The following is a 24,808-nucleotide window of genomic DNA, read 5'->3' on the forward strand; positions in this document are numbered from 1 at the left end:
CGCTGATATGCACTTGTTACATAAGAATGAAAAGGTCTTTAAATGACAGGTGAACCTTTGGACAGAAGCATTTTAGTTTATTGATCTTATCTGGAATAATAATATACTGTGCTTTGGGGTCAAGGGGCCTTGGGGGCGGGCGTGAGGGGCTCAAAGCGAGAAATTCATGGGGCCCCTGTGACCGATAAAGAAACAAACCTTGCGGTTTCCCCTGATTGACGCAGTTAAGACCGTGTGTGAGACCCCCCAAGGGGGTTTGCTACATTGTTGTTTCATAATTGCATCATAAATGGCCATTGTTGTTTCTGTGCAGTACACGTATTAGGACTTGGGTGCACCCGGTCTCTCAGGGGCCCCCTAAAAACCGGGGCCCCCGGGCAAGTGCCTGGTTTGCCTGTTGTCACGCCCTGCCTCTGCTGATATGTTGCATTTTTAGACCTGACTTTAACGCTTAAGATTAATTTGGCCTGCTTGACACAACTGCTTTAAAAGTATTATATATTGTATTTTCCACTTAAAATATCAAATATTAATTTTGGGATTTAACCCTTTAAAGGGTTTGTGTGCATATTAAAATATTAGAAAAACGCCAATTTAAAGTGGTTAGCATGTTCCTAATTCCATAAACGTGCAAATTGTCCATAGGTATGAATGTGAGTGTTTTGATTGGATTATTTGTCTATTTGTGCCCTGTGATTGGCTGGCGACCAGTCCAGGGTGTACCCCCGCCTCTCACCGGAAGTCAGGTGAAAAATGGATGGATGGATGGAAATGTAAAATTCCAAAAGCTCAGGTTTTAATTATGTGACGTCATATCCAACATCCAATCTGTGGGTGTGAAATGTCTAAGCCCCGCCTTTTTCGCCAAGTCTACACTCTGTCCTTCCCGCCCCTCCCTCCGCTTTTGCTAGCATTAGCACGTTAGCTCTCAACAGCTGTCGGTGGCAGTCAGCCAGTTTTTACCGGGTGCTGCTTTCTTAAGATCCGTAGTCCGCCCCCTCCCCACCCGCCATCCAAGGAAGTCGTGCACTGCTTGGTTGGTTCCTGCCGCTTCGCTTCTCCGGCTAATGTGTGATCCAGTTGTTGCCGTCGTCACTGTCCAGACAAGGAAGAACCTGTGGGATATGGCCAGACCAGAGCAAGTCCTGGTGCTGGAACCGCAACACGAACTCAAATTCAGAGGTAAGGCTACCAATCAGGGCAGGGCCGAGGGTGACGGCTCGGTAGCTAAGAGCTTCAACACCGCCACTTTGCATTAGTGTTCGGGTTTTTTAATTGTTAATTGGTTATAATGTGTCACTAAATTGCACTTTAATGGCAACCGCGGTGTGTTTGAAAGGTGAAATGGTACAGGTATGCTACCGCTATCATGCTAGCTCATTTTTGTATCTAGTTTAGGAGCTAGCTAGCAGTCGTTGCAGCGTCAGTGACAGGCCCAAAGTCCGGAAAATTAATAATTAGATTTTTATTTTCAACCAGAACACATACTTTATCTTGGTGTACACATTCACCCAATGGTGTTGCTGCTAGGCTAGCTGTCATAAAGGTTGTCCTTCTAGAGTTTTCTTCCGCATATCAATTCAAGCTAGCTGTCATTCTGACTATTGCCTAGTCAGGGGTCTCCAACCATTGGGCAGCGGCCTAGAAAGTGTTCGTGGCCACCAAAAACATTTAGAAACGAACGTTGCTACCATTAATACCACCAGAAGTGAAATTGTATATCCTTATATTGTGTGTGCAAGTAGCAACACTACAGGTTAAATGTTTAAAAACACCTAGAGCCAAAATGGCAACTGAAGCATTACATGTAATTACATGTAATACATGTAATTTAAGCATCCATTTTGTGTCGTCATCAGGTCCCTTCACAGATGTCGTCACTGCCACTCTGAAGCTGACCAACCCCACAGATAGAAATGTGTGCTTTAAAGTCAAGACCACCGCCCCTCGTAGATACTGCGTGCGCCCAAACAGCGGCATCATTGAAGCCACGGCCTCCATCAACGTTTCTGGTTTGTATTTGGCACACACGCAGCCATGCTGGTATATTTATACTGACACCAGTCAGATGACTTGGAATTGAATAATCACTACTTTTTGTGCTATTGTCCTAACTGTGTTTATTTTGTGTGAGTAAGAAGTTGTCTGTGTAGCATTATACAGTGTGCATACAGCTAACATGGTGCACCCAGTTGCTAATAGCCTTTTTCCACCACAACCAAAAAATTATAATTTAAACAGGGGTAGTCCTGCAAAAAAATAAGCAGTGACCACATTTATATTACCAATGTTGTAGAAAACCTATGCTACCATTCTTTGATTTAATTCACGGTAAGTCAGGCCTCTCCAGCTAGTATCTTATAAGCTACCAGTAGCTCCTAACCACTTTTCAAGTAGCTCTCCAAAGGGTTTATTTATTTATTATCAACTCCTATACTGACAAAATTAGAAAGTGGGTTTCGGCAGTGATCCGGAAGTCTTCGAGACAGCTTGGACGTGTGGCCAATCACAGCGGAGTAGGCGTGCCTGGAAGGGGGGCTGTGGGTGGAATAAATGAAAACAGACCGTTTTTGAAAACAAAGGAAATAGAGCTGGAATAGGTACAGATTCTGGAAGATCTAGAAGGGTTTATGTGTGGGTTATCGTTCACAACTGAATACGAAGGGATAAAAAATTATCAATTAGCATAACTGGTCCCTTTTAACAACAACATTAAATGTCAGTTTGCCAAAAGTTTTTTTTTTATTGAAGCAAGAAAGAAACAAATGTAAAATTATTTTCCAGAAGATGCATCTCATGGACTATTATTTAATAGTTATTAGTTATAGTTATAGTTTCTGTTCATTTTAATTTTTTGTGTACCTGAATAACGATTGTGTTAGCGTATCTTACACCTATTCAGCCTGTTCTCTATTCTTTTATTATTGTTAGAACTTGCCTTCCAAGATGACGTAATGTCTGTTTTGGTCAAGTAGTTTGTAAAAAAAAAAAAAATTACCCGCAAAAAATGTGACTATATATGTATGTTTTTTCTACCTAATTATGCATTTTTAGCCTTGTGCGACTTATACTCTGGAGCGACTTATAGTCCAGAAAATACAGTATTAAGTTATTTTTTATTTATGTAAAATAAAAAAAATATTCTACCATTACTGGGATTGTATGTTACAATGGATTTGGCATCAAAAATGTAATTTTCAATTGTCATTTGGATGTTTTTGGTTAGGAACAAATATGTTTTTATGTAACTTTGGCATGTCAGCCTAATTTGAGGAAGGAAATGTTTTAAAACTTAATATAGTCCGGCTTCACAATAACATAACTGAATGGCACAAAATGTCTCTAGGATCATGTACGGGACAGTTTTCTAATGCTAATTGATAGTATGACATTATAAACTCATTAGTAACATCAAGCATCACTGTGATGTTGTCTGTTGTGTTTCTGCCTCCGCAGTCATGTTGCAGCCTTTCGACTACGACCCCAACGAGAAGAGCAAACACAAATTTATGGTGCTGTCCATGCTGGCTCCCTATGACATGACTGACATGGAGGGTGTTGTGAGTATCCCAACAGCGGTTGCACCAGTTCATATAGTGCACAGTTGATGATTGAATTTCGCAACACTGACACTTTCTTTATAATTTAATGGCCGATAACATATAAATAGAAATAATCTTGTAATCACAGTCAAAATGTCACCATCCTTTAACCTTTTTCTGTTTATACAGGCAATGTTTTAAGTAACATTGAATCCCTTTTCTGGCTAAGCTAAGGATAAATTCCATTTCACGCTCTGTGGTTATTGACACTTTTTGCTTCTGCCATCACTGGTGCACTTCTGGGATGGCTTGACAAAACAATCCGTTTCCATCTGGATGCAACTATTTACTAATCTCGCACAGTGTACGTAGATGGGACTTTTTTCAACCTACTAAAAAAAATATCCCAGGAACTTTATATCATAATATACCTAAAAAGCTATCCACACAGAAATGGTCAAAAGTAGGGATCGTCCGATATATATATATATATATATATATATATATATATTTTTTTTTTTTCGGGCCAGTGCCGATACCGATTTTTTTCCATCATCCCTTAGCTGATGGCCGATTTTGCTTGGGCTAATATTTGTGGCCGATACTGCTTTTGCTCCCTCAATTTACATGAAAAAATGACAATGATAACAAATATTACAGGTCTCAAGTTTAAACAAATATTTATTGTAATGTAAACACTGAACACAGTAGGATTCAGCTTTCTTAAACACACATTTAAACGGCATTATCAACTTTAAAATGATTACATATTTTTAAAATATATTAATTATCATTAATTTTTATTATTATTTTAATTATTCATTCCTTAATTTTCTACCGCTTTTCCTCATGAGGGTCGCGGGGGTGTGCTGGAGCCTATCCCAGCTGTCTTCGGGCGAGAGGCGGGGTACACCCTAGACTGGTTGCCAGCCAGCCAATCACAGAGCACATATAGTCAAACAACCATTCACACTCACATTCATACCTATGGACAATTTGGAGTCGACAATTAACCTAGCATGTTTTTGGAATGTGGGAGGAAACCGGAGAAAACCCACACGTGCACGGGGAGAACATGCAAACTCCACACAGAGATGACCGAGGGTGGGATTGAACTCGGGTTTCCTAGCTGTGAGGCCTGCATGCTAACCCCTATTGTATTATTCATTCATTCATTTTCTATCGCTTTTCCTCACGAGGGGTCACGCGGGGGTGTGCTGGAGCCTATCCCAGCTGTCTTCGGGCGTGAGGCGGGGTACACCCTGGACTGGTGGCCAGCCAATCACAGGGCACATATAGACAAACAACCATTCACACTCACATTCATACCTATGGACAATTTGGAGTCGCCAATTAACCTAGCATGTTTTTGGAATGTGGGAGGAAACCGGAGAAAACCCACACGTGCACGGGGAGAACATGCAAACTCCACACAGAGATGACCGAGGGTGGGATTGAACTCGGGTTTCCTAGCTGTGAGGCCTGCATGCTAACCCCTATTGTATTATTCATTCATTCATTTTCTATCGCTTTTCCTCACGAGGGGTCACGCGGGGGTGTGCTGGAGCCTATCCCAGCTGTCTTCGGGCGTGAGGCGGGGTACACCCTGGACTGGTGGCCAGCCAATCACAGGGCACATATAGACAAACAACCATTCACACTCACATTCATACCTATGGACAATTTGGAGTCGCCAATTAACCTAGCATGTTTTTGGAATGTGGGAGGAAACCGGAGTACTCTTGTATTATCTTAAATAAAAATACACAATTACATCAGTCGGTTCTTTTCTATGATGATGCTAACAAATATGTCGTGTTCCTCATCCACAGTGGAAGGACGCCAAGCCAGAAGAGCTGATGGATTCCAAATTGAGATGTGCCTTTGAGATGCCTCTAGAAAACGACAAAGCTGTAAGTCATCTTGTCTCATATTCTCACACATCCTAGTTTGTGTTATTGGTAACATCACCATGAGCAACTCATCACATCCATGACTTCATTTATTTATGTTTTTTTGTTTTGCTTTCATCCCACACCCCTCCCATTCTTGCCCCTATGCCTGCACATCTCCCCCCCTCCCCCTTTCCTCACCCCCGCCGTCCCCCTGGCTTCAGCATGAGCCTGAAAGCTACAACACTGTGGATTCCTCTACCTCTTCTATTCAGACGGACCATGCCGCACCGCCAAAGTCAGCCAGCGCCTCGCTGGATGATGGAGAGGTGAAGAAGATCATGGAGGAGTGCAAGCGCCTGCAGATGGAAGTGCACAGGCTACGGGAAGAGAACAAACAGATCAGGGTGAGACACTCGTCGACACGCCGCACGGGAGCGGCTGAACAAATGTTTACATCAAGGGGGGGCTCTTGACATTGACACAGCAGCTTTTTAAACTTAAACTTTTAACTAAGTTTAATTTTGCGCGCTGGTTTTTCCAATGCAGGAGAATGACGGGCTGCGGAAGAGGAAGGTGACCGCTGCGGCCACAACCGACTCCTCCTCCATCATGTCGGCCTTGTCCACGAGGGATGAAGGCCTGAGCACCCGCGTGCTGGCGCTGTGCGTGCTCTTCTTTGTCATCGGCGTCATCATCGGAAAGCTCGTTCTGTAGATGCTCGGGCGGGCGGACAGACGGCACGGTGACGGACGGACGGTGGCCTGGAAGGACATGTCAGTGACAGCAACATGAGGATGTCTTCAACTTTTCTCTCTCTCTCTCTCTTTCTTCTTATTTTATAACCTTTAAGGCGCGCTTAAAAAAAAAAGGTTTTGAATGTGTTAAAAGAAAAAAGAAAAAAAAAAGAACCTTGAATTTCTTTTTTTTTTTTTTTTTGTGAAATAATCACCACTCCGATCCAGCGGCTCCGTCCATCCCCGTCGACCCCAAACGAGCTTGCACAGGTAAAAGTTAGTGGTGACGTGGCTCAAGGCTTCCATTGATCAAGCTTCCTTCTGCGCGGTGTCACTTAACAAAACACATCATCTTTTCCTCTTATTCCAATAATTCACACAGAGAATGAACACTAGTGATGTGCAGATTTATATTGCGGGCATATGTATGTCAAATGTATGTAAAGTGTGTGTGTGTGTGTTGAGGGTGAGCATAAAAGACCACGTCTGGTTTCAGATGCTGTCCAGTCTAAGCAATTCCAACGACAACGTCCTATTGTCGTGTGACTCAAAAAAAGATTTATTCGGTTGTACCCACACTGCACTTTTGCAAGTGATGCCCCCCTCCCCATCCCCCCTCCTCCACTAAGAACAGTGAACTTCATGCAAAACAAATGTGGACCTTTTCAATAATAAAAAAAAACACACCTATATGCAACCATATACTTTGAACCATTACTGCGTCTGCATATGTATTAGTGTTGTTTATACTTATTCTCCTCTAGCCACAGTGCTCCTGCTGTTTATTATAAAAATCACAACTTCATAATATTGAACCCATGTGTATGTTTATCTCTCCATTGCTGCGCAGCACCGCCAAAGGCTTAGTTAAATTGATCATTAAAATATGATTTAATATGTTACAGTGCCAGTTAATTTAAAGGTGAAATGCAGTGGAACTAACTACACTGCTAACTATATTTGAGTCATTTATTTAAAAAAAAATATTATATTATTACGTAATATTGATTATACTGACATAATACATTTTTCCATATTTTCAAAATACTGCACACGTCAAACCACAACAGTTACGTTTTATGTCCAGCAGAGGGCGACAAATTTGTTGACAACAATCCAGTGTCGTGACGTCATTTGGCCTTATCCGGAAGTAGAGAAACATCAACAAGCCTACCAAGGCGACGCGTTGAGCTGCGACGTAGCAAAAGTCTCACCGACGGAATTCTTAGTTTTTTTTTAAAATAAGAAATTTAGCTTTTAGCATCTCAACCGATGGCGTTGTTCGGCAAACTATTCGGAGGAAACAAAGGTGGAAAGGGGCCGAGCCCGCAGGAGGCCATCCAGAAACTCCGCGAGACCGAGGAGATGCTAACCAAAAAGCAGGAATTTTTGGAGAAAAAAATCGAACAGGAGTTACAAATTGCTAAGAAGAACGGCGTGAAAAACAAAAGAGGTGAGATATAATGACGTGTTTCTTACGCATCTACTCCCCACTTCGCGTTAAAGTCGTTTTTTGGCCATTGCTGACAGTTAGCATGTTAGCATAGTCGGCTAATCGCCTAGCCGAATGGTCGCTGTCACTGTTGGCAGCCTCACCTTTCGACCTTATTTTCGGCTTGACGTACATAATTATATTTTGTATGTGTGTCCGAACAAACATATGTCATTTTGTCAAAAAACAATTACATTGGTTCGCTTCTTTTATGTTACAGCTAGCTTAGTGCTCTACCACATATTCTGTGTAGCTAATATAGCAGCTAAAATGATGCCTTTATGGGTCAGAGGTAGGGTTGTAAAGCATAATGACGTGTTATGTTACCCTGTACAAAGTAAATGCAATGACTCATAAAGTACACACTGCGACACTAATGCTGTCGCACAAATACAATGCGGACAAAAAGTGTACCAGTTGCTTATTTTTGTTTCTATAATGATATTGATATTGAATGGTATATTTTCAATGTGTAGTACATATGTGAAGTGTATTTTCCAACCATTCTACATTGTTATAAAAGTGTTATGTATGTGTAAAAAGTGTTATATGTCCCATAGTGTAGTATTTTGCCACTCCCAAGAAGAATTACTGTGTACTTGATACACTTTTTAACTCTGTAGTTGTTGTCCAATGCAGTATCATTGGCCATGTATCACATACAATAATGTAACGTTTAAAGGTCCCCGACATGAGGGTGATCAAGTTTTGTAAAAATAAATAGTGAACATAAGGATTTTGTTTATTCTAAAGTTTTAATGCAAGAAAAATAGCAGCAAAATAAAGGTGGGTCGATATCTTTTTTTTAAATAAATATGGAAAAAGTAATATAATTTTTTTTAAAAACTAACATAGTTGTTAAAAAACATCCAAATGACAATTGAAAATTACATTTTTTACGCCAAATCCATCATAACATACAATCCCAGTAATGTTAGAATATTTTTTTTTATTTTATATAAATAAGAAGTAACTTTAGCATATTAATACTGTATTTTCTGTACTATAAGTCGCTCCGGAGTATAAGTCTCACAAGGCCAAAAATGCATAATTAGGTAGAAAAAAAACATACATAAGTCACACTGGAGTATAAGTTGCATTTTTTAGGGTAATTTATTTACAAACTACTTGACCAAAACAGACATTACGTCATCTTGGAAGGCAAGTTCTAACAATAATAAAAGAATAAAGAACAGGCTGAATAGGTGTAAGATATGCTAACACAATGGTTATTCAGCTACACAAAAAATAAACATAAACAGAAAAGGTGTTTATGTAACATAAACAGTTTTTTTCATTTATAAGTCGCTCTGGAGTATAAGTTGCAGGAACAGCCAACCTATGAAAAAAATATACATTGTTTGTAATTATGTTCTACATTGTTTTGAATTTTTAAATTTGTAAAAATGATATTTATACCCATGACAAACTAGCTCTCGCAGTTCAGACTCATTCTGCAAGTGGCATCAGTAAAACAACGCTTCTCAATTGTCGACGTGGTTCATCAAAATAGTAGTCACGCCAAAACGTTGTTACTGTTGCATGTTAAGTGGAGCATCGACCATGAAGTCAAGTCATTCTTTTTGGATTGCTTCTCTCTCCATTTGTCTCCACAGCGGCTCTGCAAGCTTTGAAGCGAAAGAAGCGCTACGAAAAGCAGCTGGAGCAGATCGATGGAACGTTGTCCACCATCGAGTTTCAGAGGGAGGCTCTGGAGAATGCAAACACCAACACTGAAGTGCTGAAGAACATGGGCTATGCTGCCAAGGCCATGAAGTCTGCCCATGCTGACATGTAAGAATTGATTGATTGATTGAATGTTCTTCCTTTCAGGTAATGTTTAACAAGTCACTAAAACATCCAGCTAGCATCACATTGCTACAGCAGCCTGAACTTATTCCACCCCATGCAATTATCATTTTGACATATCTGTGTCACCTTAGGGACATTGACAAGGTGGATGACTTGATGCAGGATATAAACGAGCAACAGGAGTTGGCACAAGAAATCTCGGACGCCATCTCCAAACCTGTTTGCTTCGGGGAAGAATATGATGAGGTGGGTGCCAGTGTGTCACAGGGGAACAATTAGTATTTGTGTTTTAAATAGGTTGTGAATGGTTCGCATTCGCACTCTTCGACTCATCTGTCGACGTGTGTTTCTCGTGATACGAGAACGATCGCACACGCTGGCATAAATAGGCTTCGCATGTGACAAGACGTCATCAATTGACCGGACGTCAACACAAGACACTAGTTTAACAATCCACATTAGAGTACGGCGACATAAGCAAGTGCAGACAGTTCACGATTTAAAAAAAATAAAAATAAATTACCGTATTTTACAGACTATAAGTCGCACTTTTTTTCATAGGTTGGCTATTCCTGTGACTTATACTCCAGAGCGACTTATAAATAAAAAAAACTGTTTATGTTACATAAACACTGGACACCTTTTCTGTTCATGTTTATTTTTTATGTAGCTGAATAACCATTGTGTTAGCATATCTTACACCTATTCAGCCTGTTCTCTATTCTTTTATTAATGTTAGAACTTGCCTTCCAAGAGGACATAATGTCTGTTTTGGTCAAGTAGTTTGTAAAATAAATTACAGCCATTTTGGGGCAGATAGTATTGTTGATCTAAATGCTGTTACATGCTAAATAGATTTGCTCTGTCAGGAAAGGTGTATTGGCGACTCCAAATTGTCCATAGGTATGAATGTGAGTGTGAATGGTTGTTTGTCTATATGTGCCCTGTGATTGGCTGGCCACCAGTCCAGGGTGTACCCCCCCTCTCGCCCGAAGACAGCAGTTAAATGTCAATGATGGCTAAGGGTCATAATGGAGATGATATCACTGAAATAAAACAGTCCAACTTACCAGTGACAATAGTAACAATGAAGACATGAACCGTGATAGTAAACAGAATTACAGCCATACAGTTGCAGTAATTAAAATCTCACTGCTTGACATCATTATTACTGTAATAATAGCATACATATTCATGAATATGCACACCAAAAATGCGACTTATACTCCAGTGCCACTTATGTATGTTTTTTTTTCCACCTAATTATGCATTTTTGTCCTTTGTCCAGAAAATACGGTATATGTATGTAGAGGGAGAAGGCTCACAATGTACTACCTTGTGTTTACCACTAGAGGTCAGGCTTTGAACAGAGTTTATTGTTTTTCAAGGATGAGCTTCTTGCTGAGCTGGATGAGCTGGAACAAGAAGAGCTGGATAAAAACTTGCTGGACATCGGGCCAGAGAACGTCCCCCTACCCAACGTGCCTTCAACTTCATTACCTTCCAGACCTGGTGAGACTTTTTCTTTCTCTAGTGAGGATAAGCGGCATAGAAAATGGAGTTTACTTTAGCCTAGATTAACTCTTACTGTCATACTTTCCCTATATAATGGTGCTTTTGTGTACCTTTACTGCATTTGTGTGTATTTGGAAATACCCGGGTCTCTGCATTTGACAACACAACAAACATCTGAGTAAACCCTTTGAGCCTGATGCTACTTTCTACCCCACACAGCTGCAAAGAAAGTGGAGGACGAGGACGACATGGACGACCTGCAGCGCTGGGCGGAAGCCATGTAAACGCATCACGATCTGTCGTCGCCGCCATCGCCGCCGCATCTTACTCTTACCTGTATCAGAAGCTGGAGGGCCTGAACGGACTGATAATGTTGTCGCTGTATGTGTGTGTACGTGTGTGTGTGTGCGTGCGTCTGTCTCTAAGGACAATGCCTGGACTTAATATAACACTCCAAAAGAATACGAAACGGTTTCATCCAGGGGTGTCCAAAGTCCGACCCAGGGGCCATTTTTTCCCCCATAGCTAGTTAATTGTTGGCCCTTGGCTTATTGTAAAAAATGAAATGTATTCATTATAAATGAGAGATATTATTGAATATTACACTAATATGCTTTTGTCACCTATAACACAGATGTGGATGTTTTCTTCAGTTAGCTTAGCATATATCGACTTATATTGGATTGGTTTTTAGCATCTTTAATACATGAACTGTATCAAAGTGGTGGAAAAAGGTTTGGACACCCCTGCTGTAGTTTTTCTTTTTGAATTCCCTTTGGAAACACGACACCCTAATATTTGACTGGCAATTGACACCGAGCTTGTACGTTTATTGTGGTGGGAATGTCATGGGAAAAGGTCTGCATACGTTTTCATTGTTTTCATCCTTTCTGTGTTTTTTCCATTGTGGAGATTTGATTCTTCAAAGGTTATCATCTGTGTCTTTGCCACAGTATCCAGCTGCTCCAACACCCTCCCCCCCACCCCCCAATCCTCCAGTTGTGGTTTGTTATTCAATGTAAATAACCTCAAAAACGAAACCCTCACAACACATACATCACTTTTTGTACTTTATTGCCCCCCCCCAGAGTTCCAGGAATTCACTTTCCTTCAATCATTTCATTCAAGGTCTAATATTTCACATTTTATCATGTTCGAATCACACAAAAAGCACCTGTTGTCACACAAGAAAATGACATTTTAGGAGTAATCCTCTAAAACATATATATATTTGCCAATCTATAAAACACATTTAATGTTGGTTCTATTACATTTCATATTTCAAAATTTCAAATTCATGATGTATGTTTTTTTTATACATTGAAGGGGGGACAAAAGTACACATTATTTACAAACAGGCAAGCATGTTTGCTGTTCCACAGTATGTTTAATTTATCCAGATAAGAATATTATTTGCAAAAATCATTAAAAGAAGTCAATTCTTGTATTTGTGTGACCTCTTGTTTACAACCTTTGACCCTGGAATGTAACTCCCATCATACAGTAACGTAACTGTAATTTTAGTCACCTGCTACATGGAAAAGATTTCGAAACATTTCTTCATTTAACAAGAAAAAATTGAGGATTTACTAATTTTAACCGCAAGCAATTAAAATAAAAGCCTCTCGCGTTCCCCCAGAGGGCTCGCCCCACTATTTTAAGATACACTGTATTTTATTTTTGTCAGTCATCCTTTCCTTTCGAAATGTCGCATACGAATGACGTCACGAGCCATGCACGCATGCACAGTGCCGCTCGAACGCTGACGCAAGATATAGCTTCTGCCTGTGTGTGTGGGAACCTACCAAGAAACTGAAAAGTAGACTGTTTTATAACATATTCCAACAAACATGTCCGGAGACGAGGTAATTTATCCTGCTTATATTCCTTTTCAGTTGTTTAGTAGTTGACATATTTATCGGGGGGGGTGGGGAAACTGTGCGGACTAAGAAAGGAGGATGACTTTGGGCCTCCCGGTCCGCCAGTAGCGGGTCTCACATGGCTGATGCCAAGCTAGCAACGACGCGATAACTCGAAAAGAATACGACATTATGTAATTTATTATTATATCACACGCTACAGTTTTATGTTAATTTTTATTATGTCTTATGTCTTATTATGTGATGTCAACGCCGATGGGGGGTTAAAACCGAAGGGGAGGCTAGCAGCTAGGTTAGCTAGCATTAGCTCCCTTGTGATATCCTAGTAGTGTTCCAGTGTTAGCATCATAAATGAAGAAAACGAACAAATAACAACAATGAAAGTGCTTTTATTATATCGTCATTAAAGCTACAGTAAAAATGTAAGTCGCACTTTCATTGAAGAGCTCCCTATTTTAAAGATGTTTCCACATCGACCACACCTGATGTAATCCAGCACTCTATTTAGCAAAACATTTCAGATTTTTATCAGATTAAAAGTTAAGATAATTTAAATAAAATAATGGAATTGCGAGACAATAGCGGTAATCCCAAGAATAAAGGGTAATTTTGAAGTCATAAAATAACCTTAATTAAGTTGTAATAAGATTAAGATATGCCTTTATTCGTCCCTCCGTGGGGAAATTTTCATTGCACAGCAGCAAGAGTACAGAATCAGTTAAGCAGTACAAAATACACAATATAGAAAAATAAACAATACAAACAACCAAAGTATTAACAAAATCAACAGTTTTCCCCAGAGTTATATACAATACAGTATGTAGATTATATGAAACGAGATGAGATATATGACCAGTCTATACACTGAGATCTTGCTAGTGAGTTAATATGAGGCATTATGGAAATACTTCATAGAACTTAATATATTGCATTTAGAGCCTTAATATTGCACATGGAGGTTGATCAGATATAATATTACAAGAAAAGCAGTTACTTATGCTTATTGAATACATTTAGAATAATACAAAAAATAAAATACCAATAATTAAGATGTGATGTGAAAAATTGTGATTACTTGATGACATTAAACAATTAATTATGGTAGAATAAAGTTGGAATATTTCAAGAAAAAGCTGCCACTTTATAATAATAAAAATAATATAAATAAATGACATGGCAGTTTTCCAACTTTAAAGTTCTAGTGTTTAAATATTTGGAGGGGAGTCACAGTGCATCCATTTATAGCATCCCATATTTCTTAGTGGTGTACTATGTATGGGAAACACTTTTTGGAATAAAAAAAAACTACTAACCACCAGCTAAAAATGTCACTTGATGTGTATTGTTTGGGAAATTTGTTCGACTCTAAACCGTACTAAAAAATCCACTTATGAGTACATGTACGGTTACACCCGTAATGTAACATAATAATGCTGTAACAATGAAAAAGTCACTTTTTCAAAACTACTACAATTGGCCGTCACACCGAGAAAGTGGATGTCCAGTGCGGCCAGTGTGTGGAAATGCTTTGTCCCCATCCTGTGTTATTCTTTCCATTCGAGGCCAGTGTGTGCAGTGTTGCCAAAAGCCAGGCACCAATAGCACCGGCTTTAGCTGCATCATTAGCATTAAGATTAAGATATGCCTTTATTCGTCCCTCAGTGGGGAAATTTGTATTGCACAGCAGCAAGAGTACAGAGTCAGTTAAGCAGTACAAAATACACAATATAGAAAAATAAACAATATAAACAACCCAAGTATTAACAAAAATCAACTGCATATTCCCCACTTAAGGGTCAAACAAGTGAAGAGATGATTCCTTATTACTTCTCACCCTCAGATGATTTTCGACCCCAACATGACCAAGAAAAAGAAAAAGAAGAAGAAGCCTTTCATGCTGGATGAGGAAGGAGGAGACGGGGTGGGAGGAGAGGAGGTGAAGGAGGTGGAGGTGAAAGAGATTGAACCAGAGGCCGGTGACGACAAGGACCTGGACTTTGATGAAGAGGACGTCAGAAAGAAAGGTTCTAAACTTGTTTACGTTCACGGCCCATCAAGGCTGGCTGACGTCGACATATGCGGTTTGTCGACATAACCAAAAGCGCTTGCTTATTTACTTGTGACTTTTATCCAATATAAAACGTAACACATATTTTTTTTGCACATATTTTTATTGACATTCTTCTGCTGCGGTTATGTTATGAATATCGAAGTTGACTGAAGCGAGCACTTTTTAAAAAAAATAAAAACAACATGGTGGACTGGGAATTGACAAGTACATAAATTACTATGTTATTATATTATTATTATTTTATTATTATTATGTTATTATAGTACATAAGTACTATATATTTTGTGATTAGTATGTCATCTGGAATTGTGTGTTTTTTTTCCCATCTCTCAGAATCATCTGACGACTTGAATGACCTCAACTTCTTCAACCAGAAGAAGAAGAAGAAGAAACCCAAGAAAGTCTTTGACAATGATGTCGAGGAGGGGATGAAAGTCCGTCTTTTTTTTTTCTTCCATATGAGCACTTCCTGTCTTCAGAAAATTGAACTTTTTTATGGTCTTCCTGTTTCATTTAAACCAGGAGCTGAAAATTGAAGGGGAACAGAGCGACTTGCTGGAGGAGGACAACCTGGATCTGATGCTTCCCGCCAAGAAGAAAAAGGCCAAAAAAGTCGATTTTGATGGAGAACCTTTGGAGAAGGACGACGGTAATTAACACCATCCAACACAATCAGCTAGAGATCGATAAGAGACTGGAACCCCCCCCCCCCCCCCCCCCCTCCCATGAACTAAACATGTCCAAATGGTCAAACTTTGAAATTAATCTCTTACAAGTGGATGATGGATGAGTTAGCTTAGTTTAGCAGAGCATGCTAGTGCAACTGGATCAGCCATGTTGTGTTTTACTGCTTTGTAATGTAACCAAACTAAATGTCTACTCCCCAAAACTGCTATAAAAACATAAGATTATTATTATTTTTTAAATTCATCTACCAAAAGCACCATCATGTAGTCCATCACACCCAAGAAAATACCTTTTTTTGGCGATGTAATTGTAATAAGTGTATCATCATGTTTTTGCAGTACTGGAGGATGACGAGGGCAAAAATAACGACGGCATTTCATTCAGCTCCAGCACAGGACCAGCATGGGCGGGCTCTGAACGAGACTACACATATGACGAGGTAACGATCACACAAACGCCGATATCGATCTGATATCTTACACACTTATATTTTTAGTGTGGAATGTTAGCAATTAGCAAAGGAAATGCAGCGTCGTCAATCTCTTGTGTCATTTTGCCCCCATCTCAGCTCCTAAACAGAGTTTTCAACATCATGAGGGAAAAGAACCCCGACATGGTGGCCGGAGAGAAGAGGAAGTTTGTCATGAAGCCCCCTCAGGTGGTGCGAGTGGGAACCAAGAAAACCTCCTTTGTCAACTTCACAGACATCTGCAAACTGTGAGCCAGACCTCTATGCGGTCTAAGCTTTGATTGACATTTACTGTATTGACCTTTGTGTATTATTATATCATATGTACAGCTTGCATCGTCAGCCTAAGCATCTCCTTGCCTTCCTATTGGCTGAGTTGGGGACAAGGTCAGTTTCTACGTTTTTATATTTTTCACCTTTTTTGTCAATTGTAATAGTACATTATTCGACACCAGCGTCTCATTTGCTACCTTTCAGCGGTTCCATCGACGGAAATAACCAGCTTGTGATCAAAGGAAGATTTCAACAGAAACAGATAGAAAATGTCTTGAGAAGATATATCAGTAAGTATAGTTATTTTTATGTTAGTTATATTTATATTTCATGGAGGGGGGTATGTGACGTAATGGTCACAAGAGACGACCACTGCTTTGAGCGTAGCATGCTAGCAAGCTAACTCTTCCAATTCATTCATTAATTTTCTACCGCTTATCTTCACGAGGGTCGCAGGGGGTGCTGGAGCCTATCCCAGCTGTCTTCTGGCAAGGGTACACCCTGGACTGGTGGCCAGCCAATCACAGGGCACATATAGACAAACAACCATTCACACTCACATTCATACCTATGGACAAAGATGGCCGAGGGTGGAATTGAACCCTAGCTGTGAGGTCTGCGCGCGAACCACTCGACCGCCGTGCAGCCTGCTTCCAATTTATTCTATAACGAATTTCAATACTAAATCACAAGAACTGTTGTGGTCCTAATTTCTATCTATAGCGACCTTGCACCTCCATGTTTTATATTCACCTGGATTTGTGTCCCCTGCAGAGGAATACGTCACATGTCACACCTGCCGCTCCCCCGAGACCATCCTGCAGAAGGACACCCGCCTCTATTTCCTGCAATGCGAGACGTGCCACTCACGCTGCTCTGTTGCTAGCATCAAGACTGGCTTCCAGGCCGTGACGGGCAAGAGGGCGCAGCTGCGCGCGAAAGCCAACTGAAAGGTGCCCCCATCCTCTCCCCCCAGCCACAAACACACCTTCCCATCTTCTGGTTCTCCCCCCCAATCATCATCGCCTCAGAAGGGCGTTCAAGGCTATGGCGGGAGAATTTTCCTCCATTTTCAAAAAGGACTTAATGCATTCAAGCGCGGGTGGATTTGGCTTGTTTCAGTTGCATTGGCCGTTGCAAAATGGCCACCATCAGCATTGTTTGATGCATTTGGATTATTTGAAACCTCTACTTTTTTTTCTTTTTTTTTTGCTGTAATTGTTGATTCCTGCAATTAAAATCTGATTTATCAAAGCTTCAATCTTCTGTTCTTTTCGCTTACACTTTTCTTGCAGATAGCGTGGGTGTTGTATTAAAACATTTCCCAAATCTCTGCTTGTATGCAGTTTCAGAATGTTTCACTTTGTTTGTTTGTACAGAAACTACAACTTAATTTCAATTTTAAAATGATTAGTTGAACAAAGTCAGTGTATTAGTATTTAGGACAAGGCTTCATTATGTTTTACACGTTTTTTTATGAACAGAAATGTAAATATTTAGGATACTTCAAGAGGATATATACATATATACAGGATATATAAATGGCAACAGACACCACAATTATAGTTGAGTTTTTGTAATATTTTTGTATATTATATTTTTTATATTTTTATATAATATAAACTTTTATTATATTTAACTGCAACTTGTTTAGCTATCGAAAGTCCCTCTAGAGAGCTTTAAATGTGAAATATTGATGCCGGAAGTGAGTTCAGTAGTTGGCTCGGTTCGCGCCTTTGGGGACCTCAGTATAGATGACGTCACAGCTACAGTTTTTTTTCTTTTACTGCCGAGTTCACATTCACAGCCTAGCGAGTGAGCGAGCGACATTCGATAACTTTTTGAACGCTTCAACAGCGACGACAGAATGCCCCGTGTTTACATAGGACGACTCGGATACCATGTCCGTGAAAAGGACATCCAGCGGTTCTTCGGTGGATTTGGAAAGCTGATGGAAATAGATTTAAAAAATGGGTGAGTTTCTGGCGTGTTCGTTTACTGCTAGCTTAGCTACTTCGCTTCAATGTTAACCGACATGTCCGACATTCTTTTATTATGTCAGCAATTATACAATTGTTATTTTTTTTCCGTGTGTGAAATTGTGCGATACATACTGTCTCAAGTATACATTCGCTTGCGTAACTTAAATGCTTACATATCAACGGTTAAACGCCGCATGGCCAATATGGCGCCTGGTGTGTTTGCTTCCATGCTAACGCTAGCTAACATCGGTTCCACATGGATGCTCCCTGTTTCTGTTGTGCTCACACGCGCGTGGCCTTGCTATTTGACAATGACATATCTTCCCCTTTTTCCAACAGATATGGTTTCGTGGAGTTCGAAGACAATCGGGACGCAGACGACGCCGTGTACGAGCTGAACGGCAAGGAACTGTGCGGCGAGCGGGTGATCGTCGAGCATGCCCGCGGACCGCGTCGGGATCGAGACAGCTACAGTGGGGGTCAGTGGGGGAATGGGCGCATTGCAACAAGTCTCCCCTTCCCTTTTGGGGGAGCCTTGTCCATTGTGGGCTGCATACAGTTTTACTGTTTATGTAATATTTTCATGTTTGTTTAATGTAGACTCCACACAAATTACAGAGGGTGTGTGTGTGTATATAAGTAATAACTTCCTGCTTTAAGCTGTCCTTTTAACCAAATTTACACTTAACAGAAAATACTGTCTTTCAGAATTCAAGTTGCATAATAGTGTTAGCGTTTTCAGTATTCAATTACAGTATATTTTTAATAATAGTTTTGTTTTGGTTGGTACAGTGGAACCTTAAGGGTCATAAATGCTCTGGTTGATCAAGAATATCCAATCATTGCGTGACTTTAACCGGGTTGTTCTTAGATTAAAGTGGCCACTGAGATTCGAGTACCTGTCACCAGCAGATTGCAACAGAGATACAGGGAGACTGATAGTTTAATTTTTTTTTAAAGTCGACTGTAATAGGAATGGGTGATAGAAACTATATCAATCGATTATATAGATTCTTCCAATGATAAGAAAAAAAATGCTAAAACGTAAACGAGCAGAGTTGTTTACATTATATACAAGATCAAATGCTGTCATTGTGAGGAGAAATATGCGTGGAAATATTTACTCGGCATAGATGGCGATAAACTCCGACGGAAGTTGGCCGAATCTCATCTTCCAGATCCTTAATGTAAGCTAGCAGGGTTAGCTTGTATGGTGTGTGTGCGTATGCGACTCTGCCTTGAGTATATTTTCACCACCTTGTGTTTTACGGCTTTGATGACCACGTGGATGTTGGAAAAAAATACGGGAAGCACGTTTAATTTTTGAACGTGGCTCATCTTAGCCGTACATACACACACGGAACACACGTCTGAAGAGCGCCGTTTGCCCATGTCTGCTTAAATATAATAAGTGCGTCATGCAAAATAACATCATATGCAGTTGTTTCATCGTTGTTAGATGTGTATCGCAATGACGGCACTCTAAGCTAGCTAAAATTATGGAATGGAATGGCCTTTATTGTCATTATACAAGATGTACAACGAGATTGGAGAGCTTCTCCTTTCAGTGCAGTAGTCAAGTTAAAAAAAAAGTATATAAAAGTAGAGTAAAAAAAGACAATTTAACAAGATATATACAAGATATCCAAAATATCCACATAGTATTGCACAGGAGCATATGCAGGAGAAGACATATTGCAGATATATTAATTTGAGTGCAATGATTAATGGACTCTTTTTTTTGTTAATGCACAGAAAAGGCAAACAAATGTCTATATTGATATCGACTATATGGTTGATTTTGATATCATGGTTAAAGCAAATATGGATATTTAAAAAATATCGATATATCGCCCAGCCGTAACCTGTAAAAATTTGTTTCATCCTCAAATTTCACCCAAAGGTCGAATATCCCTAACTTAATGTAAATAAGATAAGATATGCCCTTATTCGTCCCTCAGTGGGGAAATTTGCAATATATGTTTATGTATATTTATGTAATATAATATGTAATATAAATATAACATAACGTAAATATTAGTATTGGTAAACATATTAGTCAATGATGTTACTATGACTATAAAGAGGGTTGTTTTTATAAAGAGGGTCAGTTGTACACTTGTATGGTAAAAAAAAATATTGTCTTAAAAAAATCTTTATTTTTTGTCTTTGTGGTTCACAGGTAATCAAGAAGTTAAAATTGTTTTTCAAAATTGGCTTGGAATTGGCTCCAAAAGCGAATAATTAGTGTCCCTCAGCAGCAAGTCTCCTTGTATTAAGAACAACTTCTTACCGATGTTGGCTTCATTGCTTCACATATTGTACTAAGCAGCCAGGACAGAGGCCATGAAGCACCCTCATTGCTATTAGTTTAGTTTCTGGTTCTGTGGTCACACACGACACGTTTCCTGTAATTTTACAACCCTTTTAGGTTCCACTGTATTTGCATGCCCCGTAGGACCTATTCATTATTTGTTTATAACTTTTGTCTTGTGTGGTGCTCATCCGTATGAGCAGTTTGTATTTTTTTTTTTTTTTGCTTTGGCTCATCAACTACACTTCACCTGCAAGTTGTTGCACCTCCCTGCTGCTCACACACACACCACCCTTTTGTCACGCTTGTTTTCTCATTGTTTGGGAGGGACAACAACTTGTTAGTAAGCACACCCAAGAAGGAAGTACAGGGACTATTTGCATAATGTGTGCTATTATGGACTTTTTAAATTCTAAGTTAATGACACCATTTGACGATCCAGTTTTTGTAGCTCACCACCTGTCACTTAAGCCACACCAGGGTCATTTTAATTCATTCATCTGTGGTAGATTAATATTTTCATGTGATGTGTATTTTAAACGTTGGCATTAACGTATATAATATATATTTTTATATTCAATATTAACAAAGTCCTTGATGTTTCAATTTGAAAGAGTCCAGTTGCGGGCTGAGGCCGAGTCCATTGAGGCTAAAGATGACTGGCTAAGATGACTGCCTGTCCCGTTTGGCCTTGGCTTTCACCTTTACAATGTGTGTGTGACCTTTGCCCCCCCCCTTGATCCTTGGCTGACCTAACCGGAAGCCATGATGACAGCAGCCTTTTGCCAATAGACCAGGGGTGATGGTGAGGATTGCCATTGGTTTCTATGTTGACAGCAAATACACGTGGAGTGGCTCTAGTCAAATAATAATAATACTTAAATTAACATTGTGAGTAAACTGGAAAACTAAATCACTTCATCTCGACCAAATATGACCTTGACAAGAAACTCCTATATGGATGCCTCCTGTCTGTGTGTGTTACAGGGTTTTGGAGGTCTTGAAAGAACATCACTGTCCTTTTTTGTTTATGCAGCTAAAGCAAAATACCATATACTGCAGTAAGCAAAGCTTTGTATTGCCAGGGAAAGCTGCAGTGGTGTTCTTTTGCAGCAGACATCTACCATCTACCTCCATATGTACAAAGACAGTGCTCTCAAGTCCCTTGTCATTAATTATGGCACCAGGGCAGCCCCCTTCTCCCATTTAAATGCACACTTAATTGTACCCCCATATCTGGCAAGGCACTACTCTTATTTTGTAAACTTGGCCAATTAAGATTTTTTTTTAATGCCACGGCGATGTTTCTTACGATGTGCACATGCTGTTGGTTTTAAAGGTAGCGGTTACAGCCGGAGCCGCACCGGCAGGGACAAGTACGGGCCCCCGGTTCGTACAGAATACCGTCTGATTGTGGAGAACTTGTCCAGTCGCTGCAGTTGGCAGGACCTCAAGGTATGTATTAGCTTGTCGCTTCTACATGTAAATGTTGCAGTTATAACCGGAGTGTTATTTCCATCTGATGTCCAAAGAGATTAATACATTATGTCAGTGAAAATAGCTATGTACCGTTCAGGTATTATGTCCAGTTAGCATTTGCTATACAACATTTTTGCAGATACTGCATACGAGATATGAAAAAGACAATGCAGCTGTAGTCATGGCAACATGTTAAAAAGCTTATGGCAATGGGCACATTTTAATGAAATAGTAGTTTAACAAACTTGGAGAATACTTCTTTAGTACAGTTCTTAATGCATAGCAGTCGTAAAGCAATATGATTTATACTTTATATAAATGTATACTTTACATACTTCTTTTAGGGCTCGCTTCCAAATGCGCAAACCTCATTATCTGAAACTTTGGCATCGCAGACTTGGCCTCAAGTTAGTGCTCAAGTTTACTCAAGTTTGTTTGTAGTTGGGAAGCACTTTGGGCGTGTGACCAATCACAGCGCCAATGGGCATGCCCAGAAGCAGGCAGTGAAAAAATTAAGACCCTTTTGATGGGAAGCACAAATCCAAGGAAATACAGCTGGAATGGGTGCATATTCTGCAAAATCAAAAGTTTTTTGTGCGGGTTATTGTGTGTAGCTGCTCTATGGGAGTCCACTACTCAATACAAAGGCTCGAAAAATGAGCATAATATGTCGCCTTTAACATTGTATTCAAATTAAAAACAAATTCCATGAAGTGGCAGCTCGCAATAATCCAATACATGTAGCATAAATCCTGTATTATACTGTATAACATGTAATTTTTCTACTCTAATTTCAAGTAAATGGAAAGTAAAGCAACACAGCAGCAACTGAACCAATGTTGTAGTAGCTGAATATAAAAATTATGCAAAACGAAGGCGGCTTCACTTGTATCGTGTTCTCCAGGATTTCATGCGCCAGGCCGGCGAGGTCACCTACGCCGATGCCCACAAGGAACGCGCAAACGAGGGCGTGATCGAGTTCCGCTGCCACTCGGACCTGAAGCGTGCCATTGACAAGCTGGACGGCACCGACATCAACGGAAGAAAGATCCGTCTGGTGGAGGACCGGCCTCGCAGGCAAAGGTCCTACTCTGGCAGCCGCTCCAGGTGGGACTGCACTGTCCGCTAACGCTTTCTTTGTAATTTCCGCTGGCGCTAATGTGATGTCTTTTTGCAGATCTCGTAGTCGCAGGCGTTCCCGCAGCAGGAGCCGCAGAAGCTCTAGGAGTCGATCCGGATCCAAATCTAGGTGAGAGAAAACTAAATATTTTAATTGAAGGAAGTACTGAAGCACTAAAAAAAAAAAAGTGCATGCACTGAGTGGTAATTTGGTTCGGCGCACCACTGCACAATGGTGCGCCAAACCAAATTACCACCTCGCCACCTTGCGCTGCGCCACAATATTAGAGCGCTTGAAAGCTGCAAGCACAGCATCGGAGGAACGCGATAGGTTGGCGTACCCCTGGGGGATTTGGATTACTGATTTCCGCAGCGTTCCCCGAACATTTTTGGCGAACGTAAAACGAACGGTATTTGGTGTTGATGTTTTTTTACGTTATTAGATTTGTCCTAAATCATACTTATACTTGCAGGTCTGGTTCCCGTAGCAACAAGCGCTCTAATCGCTCCAGGTCGGATAGGAAGTCTCGCTCCAAGTCTGGAGACAGCAAGTCGCGCTCTCGGAACCGCAAGTCCGCCTCACGGTCCAAGTCCAAATCTTGCTCTCGCAGATCCGGCTCCCAATCTCCCCAGCGCAAATCAAAGTCCCGCTCGAAGAGTCTCTCCAAGGCGAAGTCAGAGCGAGACTCGCGCAGCAGGTCCAAGGAGAAGGTCGACGAGAAGTCTCGCAGCCGCTCGGCCTCGCCGATGGAAAATGGTAACGGCGAGCGCCAGGCCAAGTCCGCGTCCCGCTCCCCATCACCACGGGAGGCCGAGCATCGGTCCCCATCCAGAGAAAGGCAGTCGGCCTCCCGCTCCAGGTCTCGCTCCAGATCTAGATCCGCGTCTCAGGATTAGCACACCCGAGCTTCCATGTCTGGCTGTACATACTGAGCAGTGTTTACTTCCTGGCCTCTGCTTCCTGGATTTGTCTCTGAATCAACTTTTTGCTTTTCCTGTTGCTGTAGTTTAACAGCAACAGTGGCTTGGCCCGATGCGCCTCATGGGTATCTTGAACAACTAAGAAATGAGTGTGAACAAAAGCGTTATTTAGCTAACCAGCTGGTTTCTAAAGGAATGTTCACACACTTGGCAACCTTAAGTTATTTCTCATCACTTCCAGGTTTTTCCTGCTGATTTTCTCGTTATCCCTCTCATCAGAATACGTTGTTGGGTTTCTTCACAGAAAGCCTGTGTATATACTAGTGGTCTATTCAGAGTTACACTTAACAGTCAACACGCTTTTTTACTCTTCTTTTTGTGTGTGCATTGATTTTTTTTTTGTTAAGAAATGCAATGCATCTAGCTTGGGAGGACACAAAATAATCCCTATCATTTTTCTGGCAAATTGAGTCGAATGTTTGGTTTTTTTTTTTAAAATGGTATTCAATTAAAGGTCTTAAAAGTCTTGGCTTGTCTATGACGCTATCATTGCTGCATCACTATGACCTACATCCTGCTAATTACATAACGCGCTTTCATGTATAAAAAAATAAGACACTGGA

General features: G+C 40.5%; 4 protein-coding genes across 5 annotated transcripts; all 4 read left to right on the top strand.

The window, feature by feature from the left end:
• Window positions 1-884: 884 nt before the first annotated feature.
• On the top strand, window positions 885-6,873 carry LOC131136468 (vesicle-associated membrane protein-associated protein B-like). Of its 2 annotated transcripts, none has more exons than XM_058083311.1 (6): window positions 885-1,182; window positions 1,860-2,012; window positions 3,457-3,560; window positions 5,375-5,455; window positions 5,710-5,841; window positions 5,984-6,873. In XM_058083311.1, the coding sequence occupies exons 1-6, from the start codon at window positions 1,068-1,070 to the stop codon at window positions 6,149-6,151; spliced, it is 753 nt and encodes a 250-aa protein (XP_057939294.1). In that variant the 5' UTR covers window positions 885-1,067; the 3' UTR covers window positions 6,152-6,873. The 2 variants fall into 2 exon arrangements, with proteins under 2 accessions (XP_057939294.1, XP_057939293.1); XM_058083310.1 differs by having other exon boundaries at window positions 887-1,182; window positions 5,659-5,841.
• A 415-nt stretch (window positions 6,874-7,288) lies between these two features.
• On the top strand, window positions 7,289-12,437 carry LOC131136469 (charged multivesicular body protein 4b-like). Its single transcript, XM_058083312.1, has 5 exons — window positions 7,289-7,624; window positions 9,280-9,457; window positions 9,607-9,721; window positions 10,864-10,987; window positions 11,210-12,437. Exons 1-5 carry the CDS (start codon window positions 7,444-7,446, stop codon window positions 11,272-11,274), a joined length of 663 nt encoding a protein of 220 aa, XP_057939295.1. The 5' UTR covers window positions 7,289-7,443; the 3' UTR covers window positions 11,275-12,437.
• Window positions 12,438-12,687: 250 nt separating this feature from the next.
• On the top strand, window positions 12,688-17,624 carry eif2s2 (eukaryotic translation initiation factor 2, subunit 2 beta). Its single transcript, XM_058083309.1, has 9 exons — window positions 12,688-12,855; window positions 14,711-14,894; window positions 15,275-15,375; window positions 15,464-15,590; window positions 15,967-16,067; window positions 16,197-16,345; window positions 16,428-16,484; window positions 16,575-16,660; window positions 17,145-17,624. Exons 1-9 carry the CDS (start codon window positions 12,841-12,843, stop codon window positions 17,318-17,320), a joined length of 996 nt encoding a protein of 331 aa, XP_057939292.1. The 5' UTR covers window positions 12,688-12,840; the 3' UTR covers window positions 17,321-17,624.
• Window positions 17,625-18,140: 516 nt separating this feature from the next.
• On the top strand, window positions 18,141-24,454 carry LOC131137336 (serine/arginine-rich splicing factor 6-like). Its single transcript, XM_058085168.1, has 6 exons — window positions 18,141-18,344; window positions 18,692-18,831; window positions 22,006-22,121; window positions 23,050-23,252; window positions 23,323-23,394; window positions 23,738-24,454. Exons 1-6 carry the CDS (start codon window positions 18,238-18,240, stop codon window positions 24,159-24,161), a joined length of 1,062 nt encoding a protein of 353 aa, XP_057941151.1. The 5' UTR covers window positions 18,141-18,237; the 3' UTR covers window positions 24,162-24,454.
• The last annotated feature ends 354 nt before the right edge of the window (window positions 24,455-24,808 follow it).

Source organism: Doryrhamphus excisus, chromosome 10 (genome assembly GCF_030265055.1).
Source record: "Doryrhamphus excisus isolate RoL2022-K1 chromosome 10, RoL_Dexc_1.0, whole genome shotgun sequence".
NCBI classification, from domain to species: Eukaryota; Metazoa; Chordata; class Actinopteri; order Syngnathiformes; family Syngnathidae; genus Doryrhamphus; species Doryrhamphus excisus.